An 8,710-nucleotide genomic window follows, 5' to 3' on the forward strand; every position below is an offset into this window, starting at 1 on the left:
GCAAAAGTTAATGGTATAACTTTTTTAATTAAAATTATTTAATGATTGAATTAAATTTATTTGAATTTTTGTTCATCGTTTTTCCTATAAATATTCCTATTCTTAATTTCCTGTAATATTAAGATAAAACTATTGAATTCAAAATTAAAAGTCAAATACTACCAATAATAATAATAATAATATAACTATTCGCGCGTGTATATATATATATATAAAAGATGAGTTTTCAATTTTAATCTTTATTTTTTTATTTATCTTTACTATTTATCTTCAATTATTATGCTGACACTTTTATTTTTTTAATATTTTTATTTATTTATTTTTAGGAGTAATGACATATTTTAATTATATATATTAATTTATTTGTTTTTCACAGAAAATGAATTGCAAAAAGTGATAAAAATATTGAAATTTAATTAAAAATCTAAATTGGATTAGATAAGTTTAATTTAAAAATAATGTATGAAAGTGAAAGTATTATAGTTACATGCTATAAATTTTAAGTAGGCACATAAATTTAAAGCACAAATAATCATATAGTCACACAGTATAAAAAGATGAAAAAAGAATAACACAAAATTTACGTGGTTCGACAATAAGGTTTACGTTCATGGGCAAGATATGAGAAAAAATTTCACTATGATGAAAAGAGCAAGATACAATCATTTAGAACTCTTAAACCCTAACTTCAGTATTTTTCTTGAATATCTCACAACTTTACCACAAAGAATAGAATATTAAATATTTCCTATTGGCCATGCCATCCTCTACCACTATAGATCTCACTTTTTATCCCAATCAGGCCGTAGCACAAAACTACCTAATCAGATCGCAATTGGGATTCATAAAAACATATAAAAATTAAAGTCACATAAAAATAATATTTTAATAATTAAATTATATAAAATTTTAATAAAAAATAAAACATTAAAATTTAAATTATATATATAAAAAATTAATTCCTATTAAATTTGCGCATAGCAAAAGCATTTATCTACTCCTATAAAAATTGGAAAGAAAATTGAAAGAAAGCTTGTATTAATTGCTTGTAAGGATGTAAACGAATTGAACCAAGTCGAGTTTTGAAAAGTTCAGACTTAGTTCGTTAAAATTATTTTGAACTTAAGTCGAGAGCTTAATTTATATCAAGTTCAAGTTGAATATTCATAAGTTCAGGCTTGGTTCGTTTAGAAAACGAGTTCTAAAAAAGTCAAGCCAAGCAGAACTTTTTATCGAATCCACTTTTGAGTAGTTTGTGAATATTTCAACTCATTTACAGAGTGAATTTTAGGTTTAGAGGCATGAAGTTTAAACTATGTAATTTTGATTAACTCTTATATAAAAAAAATTAATTTTTATAAAAAATTAAATTTAAATTATAAAAAACTATATTTAATAAATATATTTTATATATTATATTTTAATTATATCATAATTTTAAATAATATATTATTTTTAGAGCATTCATAAATAAAATAATAAATATTTATAATATAATGAAATATAATAATTAATATAAATATTTTTACAAATGAGGTTATTTATGAGCTTATTTAACGAGACTATCTCGAGCCAAGTCGGCTCATTAGGATTAATAACTCAAACACTATGAAACTTAATTTAACTCGTTTATTAAACTAGCATAAAATTTGAACTTGAGTTCAGCTGAACCAAACTGGACTTTTATTGAATTAAATTTTGAGTAGCTCACGGGTGACTTGACTTGTTTATATCGCTAATTGCTTGGAAAGTAATTACAAAACTTACGCAAGGGTTGAAAAATAAGATAAAAAATGAAGATAAAAGAATAAATAAACTTTTAATTGATTGATTAAATGGGTAGCGTTTGTAATGTTGCAAGCCATCTTAATTTATAGTCTTCACTTGAAATCAACTGGAAGTTTCATCATTATGTTCAAGAGCTGAAGGTTAATGTCCATCTTATAACGGCCCATGTTTCCACCCCCAGTAACCACTTCCTTATAATTTCCCACTCCAAGCTAACTTTTGCTGTATCCGTATCTTAAATACATCAAAATAAAATGAAGCAAAATTAAATAATTTAAATTAATTAATAAAATTATTTTTTTATGTAAATAAAACTCGATGAATTAGGTTTCAGTTAATAAATATATTATTATCATTAAATAGTTGAAATTAATTTTATTTTATTAAATATTAAAAGATGTGGTCCAATTTAAAATTATTTATTTATTTATAATATATTATATGCAGACAAAAAATATTAGGTGTCATGCAGGCGCACACATACTAAAAGACTCCATTTAAAATTCGAATTGATCCGATCGCAAAATATCTATTAAATTTAATCTTATCCATGTTAAAGTGGAGAAATTAAAGAGTAAGTAAAGACGATTTGCAGCCGAAAGGCTCGGCAGAAATCAGAAGGGAAACGCGGGACCCATCGTACACCTAATGTATTCGATTTTTCATATCCAACCACGTAAGCGAATCGGTATCTCGTTCCTATTCTCAAGCCACGCGAATGACACGTCACCGCTGTGCCCCACACAAAATGGAAATTCAAAACAGCACAAATATCCCCTGCACCAACCCGGGAAGCAAAATCAACTAGAGCGGTTGTGAAACCACAGAAACTCATTGCTCCTTCACGCCCGAACACCTGGCACTTCGCCACACCACAACCCTCGTCTACTGTGGTCTTATCACACAAAAGGCTAGGTCTCCATCTTTTTTCTGAATGACAATTTTACCCTCTTCACCTTTTATTTTGTTGAGCCTCAGGTTGGCCATTTTCGTAATATAAAGCGGATACACCGTCTGCAGCGGTGAAGGAGTTTAATTTTCAGTTGCCTCTCTGCGTTCCAAGAAAACTCCGACATAGTGTCTGAAAGCTAAAGGAGTAGAAAACAATAATACTAATAATAATAATAATACTATAATTTTAATTGTAGAAAACTAGAGATAAAAAATAACTTAGAAGGCGAGAAAAATGAAGAAGTGCGAGCTATGCAAGTTATCGGCGAGGAGCTACTGCGAATCGGACGAGGCCTGCCTCTGTTGGGATTGCGATGCTAGAGTTCATGGAGCCAACTTTCTGGTCGCTAGACATACGCGCAACCTCCTCTGCCAGACCTGTCAATCTATCACTCCTTGGAAAGCTACCGGTGTTAAACTTGGCCGCACTGTTTCCATCTGTGATAGATGTGCAAATGGAGCTAATCGTAAAGAAGAAGAAGAATCTGAGGAGGCTAATAATGATGATGTAAGCACTGAGGACGATGATGATCTTTCCACCGGCGATAAGGAGGAGAACGAGGGGGATACTGATAATCAGGTGGTTCCGTGGTCGTCTACAACGCCGCCTCTGGCCACCAGTTCTTCCTCTTCTTCTGCTTCTAGTAGCCAAGTGAGTGTGAGTAGATTCACTCGCAGAGTCTTTTGTGAATCTGTGAACGTGAAATCTTTGAAACGGACGCGTGAGAGTTCTACAGATCTTCGGTCTACGTTTCCGGTTTCTGCAGTGCGCTCTTTTACTTTTCTTCAGTTTCTAGTTTTGATTTTGGTTTTGCGCTTTTTTTTTTTAAAGGTTTCTACAGTTGCATTTGAACTGAATGTGGTTTTGTTCTTTATTCAAACAATAGATCGATGCCAACCACTCTTCTTCTCAACGGAGGTACGGTCGACCAGCGTTGACAACTCAGGCGAGTGGCGGGGGCGGTGACGGAGAAGCCATTTCTGTTGACTACTCCTTGTCCTTGAGGCCTATGAAAGACCGTAGAACTGAAACGGAGTACTCCTTTCAGGCCGGTTCGGGATCTGTGGCGCAGTAACGGGAAATCGAACGAAGAATCCGAAGCCGTCGATGCTGATTCGTCATGTAATCCTAGCCGAACGATTTGAGGTAATTTTGGCTCGGCCTTTCCTAACAAATGTCTATAGTAGAGTTTTCGTTTGACCATTATTCAGTTATGTATTAAAATTACTATTTAGTGAGGTTTCTTCTGTTAAAATAGCGTATGTAACAAGGACTTTTGTTCTTAATTTTATATATATTAAAATAATAATATATACATGATATCCATTTTTGTTTAATTAAGTATAATAATGAAATTTGTTATGCATATATATATATATATATATATATATTATTTGATTATGTTCTTTCAATGGTGTAATCTCTTTAAAAATAAAGACAGCATAAATTTTGGCAATATTAGAGACCTCTCAAAACTTGTGAGGTGTCATATTTGATTTTCAATCAAAGTCAGTTACAAAAAAAAATAGCATTCAAAAATTTGTTTCTAAGGGGCTAATGGGTTACTACTTATCAATATAATATTATTTTTAATATTTTAATAAATAAAAAATTTTAAAAAAATCTCAAGTATAAGTTTTTTTATTTTTTTTTATGATTATTTATTTTTATGCAACTACTATTGTGCTCACAGTGGGAGGGGACACAAGAGATTTTTTGATCTCAATTGGATTACACCAAGAATCAACTATAAGCCCTTACATTTTTACATTAGTTTTAGATGAATTTAACGAAACATGTACAAAAGAATATTCCTTATTGTATGATGTTTGCCGATGATATTGTTTTGATAGATGAGACGCGAGAAGGAGTCAATAGAAAGTTAAAGTTTTGGAGAAGTACTCTAGAGTCAAATGTCTTTAAGTTAAGTAGAACGAAGACAGAATATATACATTGCAGGTTTAGTGAAGGCCAAACTGGTGATAGGGAAGGAGTTAGTTTAGATGGAGTGGTCCTAAAGTAATTACTTTAAATATCTCGGCTCAGTCCTTTAAGTAGATGGGAGATGGGAGATGTGAGGAGGATGTTAGTCATAGGATTAAAGCTGGATTGTTGAAGTGTAGACGTGTTATGTGAGTTTTATGTGATCGCAAGATTCCCAATAAATTGAAAAGAAAATTTTACCGTACAGTCATACGACCGGCTATGTTATATGGTAGTGAGTGTTGGGCACTGAAGGAGTCGTATACGTCTAAGATAAGAGTTGCGGAGATGAGAATATTAAGGTGGATGAGTGGCCATACTAGACTAGATAAAGTCTGTAATGAGAGTATTAGAGAAAATGTATGAGTGGTGCCAATTGAGGATAAGTTGAGAGAAGGGAGATTAAGGTGGTTTGGTCATTTGAAGCGTAGACATACGGAGGTTTCAGTTATACAAGTAGAGCACATTAGGTTAGAGGATAGAAAGAAAAAAAGGGGTAGAACTATATTGATTTGGAGGAGACTAATACAATATGACCTAGAAACATTATACATTTTTGATGATTTAACCCAAAATTATTTAGAGTGGAGAAAACGAATCCATATAGTCGACTCCAAATTTTTTGAATAAAGGATTAATTGAGTTGATTGAGTTGTATGATTATTTACTTTTATATCAAGGAAGAGAGATGTTATCTCTTTAATTGTGTAACTTGTTAGTTATAGTCAACTTATTTTTCTTTTATTGAATTAAAGAAACAAAAAAATAAAAAAATAAATGATGATAATAAGAGTAGTTAACAAAATTACTTGATCCTTCTAAAAGAAACCAAACAATATACTTATGATAATAAATTTAGTTTGTAAAAAAATTATATATGCACATAGATTTAACATATTTTAAATTATTAAAAATATAAATTTAAGTCTATTGTAAATTAAATTAAAATTTAAGAGAAGAATAAATCTAATTATTTATTTTTAAATAAAATTTATTATTTATTACTCATAAACTTAATTTATATAAAAGAAACCAAACAATATACTTATGATAATAAATTTAGTTTGTAAAAAAATTATATATGCACATAGATTTAACATATTTTAAATTATTAAAAAAATAAATTTAAGTCTATTGTAAATTAAATTAAAATTTAAGAGAAGAATAAATTTAATTATTTATTTTTAAATAAAATTTATTATTTATTACTCATAAACTTAATTTATATATTCAATAGAATAACAACTTTAAATAGATACAATAAAAATTTGTTAAATAATTCATGTTAAAATAAATTTTGGTGATTAACTCTCTTTCACTTAAAGTTATACATGAGGAGTTAAAAATTTTAACATTTTTAAGAGAAAATTAAATATAAAATTTTATTTTTGAATTTATTATTAATGTCCTATACATAGAATTTGAGAGAAGAAAATAATAAAAAATTTTAATATAATATTATTTTTATTAATTAATTTCAATATAATATTATATTTTTAACAATAGTTAATATTATATATATTTTGTATATTATAAATTAAAATTTTCATTAATTAATATGTTAGTAAAACGAAAAAAAAAGTTATTCTGATAAAATAGTATATATTATTTTTAAATGGTTAATATATATAATTATGATGAACTCCTCGCTATCAATAATTTATGTTAATTTGTATTGTAGGGCAACCAGATATTCTATTAAAATTGGCTTTCTAATATTTGAATTTTATTAATATAATATCTGCCTTTATATTAAAAAGGATATACTGTCAAACCAAATACTAAGATATTTGGAGCTGCTAATTTTGGATGAAGTTTATTAATTTCTAAAGTTTGAAATAATTTAAATAAATTTTTATTCATATTAATATTTAAATATGAATTTTATAAATTTTGAGCTCTATTTAAATAAATATAAAATTAAAAATAATTAAGAAATTAAATTTAACTTTTCACTCTAAATATATATTTACATCACATTTATTTTAAAATAATAAAATTTTGATATGTAACATTTATTTTTTTTTATAAGCAATATTAACTTTTATTAATAGATGTTAGGAAAAACTTAACATGCGACTCTTCAATTTAAAATTGACTAATAGGCTTTCTTTTAGAATCCAGTCTAAAAAAGATTATATTAAGTGAAAAAACATGATAGATAAAAATTTTAAAATTATACAATCAAGAGATTAAAAAAAAAAAAAAATTAGACAGCTCCAATCCACCGAGTAGTATTTACGCTATACCAAGGGCAAAACAACCAGCACGTTAGAACTTAAAAAGACAAAACTACCTCATCAACACAACTGGTGATGATAGCACAAATGACTAAACAGTTCAAAAAAGACAAATATTACAACACAAATCTAGCAACCAACATCAATCTCACAAAGCTACCTTATTAGCGCAACAGTCAAAGGATCTCTACCTTGCACAGACAATACATCGTAAGATAGCAATGGAGTCCTCACTTTTGGCTCTCCCAGCTTTAGTCAAATTATCCACAAGAGTATTAGCCTATCTAGGCGTGTGGAATAATGGTGCGTTGGGCAGCTGAGCAATAATTGATTACATTTTTATCTAAAAAAATTGATTAGATTTTAAAATTTAAATTTATATCCTCAGAGTTCATTTATTATTAATAATGTCTTTTAACAGTTTAACTTAATTAATTAGAAAATAAATAAATAATAACATCAAATTAATGGTTTAGAGTAGTAAAATTTTAAATAAATCTCTTTATCCATGACATATCTAAATAATAAATCTATCAGTACGATCTCAAATATGGGAAGAAAAAGAGTGTACTTTTCGTCCAAAAAAGTGTACAATATTTATTCTGTATTATTTGTAGTTAATGTAGTTCAAAATTCCACTAAACAACATTGTATTGATCACAATACAAACAAAGTATTTAAAAATATGATGAATAATATTAAGATATTATAAATGAGGAAACTTTATTTTAATAAAATTAATTACTGTTTAGCTTATAATTTATAACTTTATAAATTAACTTATGAGCAGTTAGTCTTTTAAGAATTTAAAATTTTAAATAATTATATATTTAGTTAAAATATTTATAAATGATTGATAAATAAATGTATTTGATAAAAAATAATTTATAAATATATTTATTATTAAAGTAATTAAAAATAATATTAAATTAAATTTATGATGAAATTTTAAAAATTAAATAAAAATAATATAATAAAATATTTAATTAAATTAATTTATAAATATTAAAATAAAAAATTAAATTATCTAGCTTTTTTTTTTACTTATAAGTTTAATTTATAAATTTAAAAATCATTATAAATAAATATGTCAAATTATATTTAAAGCTCTTATAAATTAAGATAAACACTTTATTGATCATTTTATTTTAAAAATACATTAATTAATTCTTATAATTTTATTTGCTTATTCCTCAATCTCTCAAGTTATTTTACACATTATTTAAATTTCATTTAATCTATATAATTTGAAAAATAAAATTATGTGATTTCTGTATTTTTTTTAATTTTTGAATTATTTAATTTTTGTAATGGTAATCTCACTTTTTGAAATATATTAATTAGGCAACTTGATTTGAGCTGAACTAAGAGGTTAAAGAATAAATAGAAAAAAAACATATATAATTACTAATAAATATAATTTTTAAAATAAGAAAATTAGGTAGTTAATTTAATTAAAATAAAGAATTAAATAATAATTTTTTAAAAATAATGATGGAGGCATTAATTTATGGAAGCCTGTACGAGCAGTGAGGAAATGTTTTTTGAAATGTCAATCAAAATATGATGAACAGAATCCACAGAAAAAATAGGTGAGGGTCAGGTGTCAGATAAAATTCCATGGCCAATCCCATTGCACGTACATCAACTTCTTTTTTTTAATCAAAGACGTACATCAACCTTTGAACCTTATTCATTAACCGCCATCGTCACTTTGTGAGCTAGATGATTCCTCGTGGCATGCTCT

At 26.9% G+C, this 8,710-nt stretch overlaps 1 protein-coding gene across 1 annotated transcript; it reads left to right on the forward strand.

Moving 5' to 3' along the window:
- Positions 1 to 2,713: 2,713 nt before the first annotated feature.
- On the forward strand, positions 2,714 to 4,077 carry LOC110654281 (zinc finger protein CONSTANS-LIKE 2). The gene is made up of 2 exons (XM_021810214.2): positions 2,714 to 3,505; positions 3,627 to 4,077. Exons 1-2 carry the CDS (start codon positions 2,975 to 2,977, stop codon positions 3,813 to 3,815), a joined length of 720 nt encoding a protein of 239 aa, XP_021665906.2. The 5' UTR covers positions 2,714 to 2,974; the 3' UTR covers positions 3,816 to 4,077.
- Positions 4,078 to 8,710: the final 4,633 nt, after the last annotated feature.

Source organism: Hevea brasiliensis, chromosome 10, assembly GCF_030052815.1.
Source record: "Hevea brasiliensis isolate MT/VB/25A 57/8 chromosome 10, ASM3005281v1, whole genome shotgun sequence".
NCBI lineage: Eukaryota > Viridiplantae > Streptophyta > Magnoliopsida > Malpighiales > Euphorbiaceae > Hevea > Hevea brasiliensis.

Coding starts and splice junctions, on each gene's coding strand:
- LOC110654281 (XM_021810214.2), top strand. CDS start 2,975: ATGAAGAAGTGCGAGCTATGCAAGTTATCGGCGAGGAGCTACTGCGAA. Junction 3,506..3,626: donor CTACGTTTCCGGTTTCTGCA/GTGCGCTCTTTT, acceptor TTCAAACAATAG/ATCGATGCCAACCACTCTTC.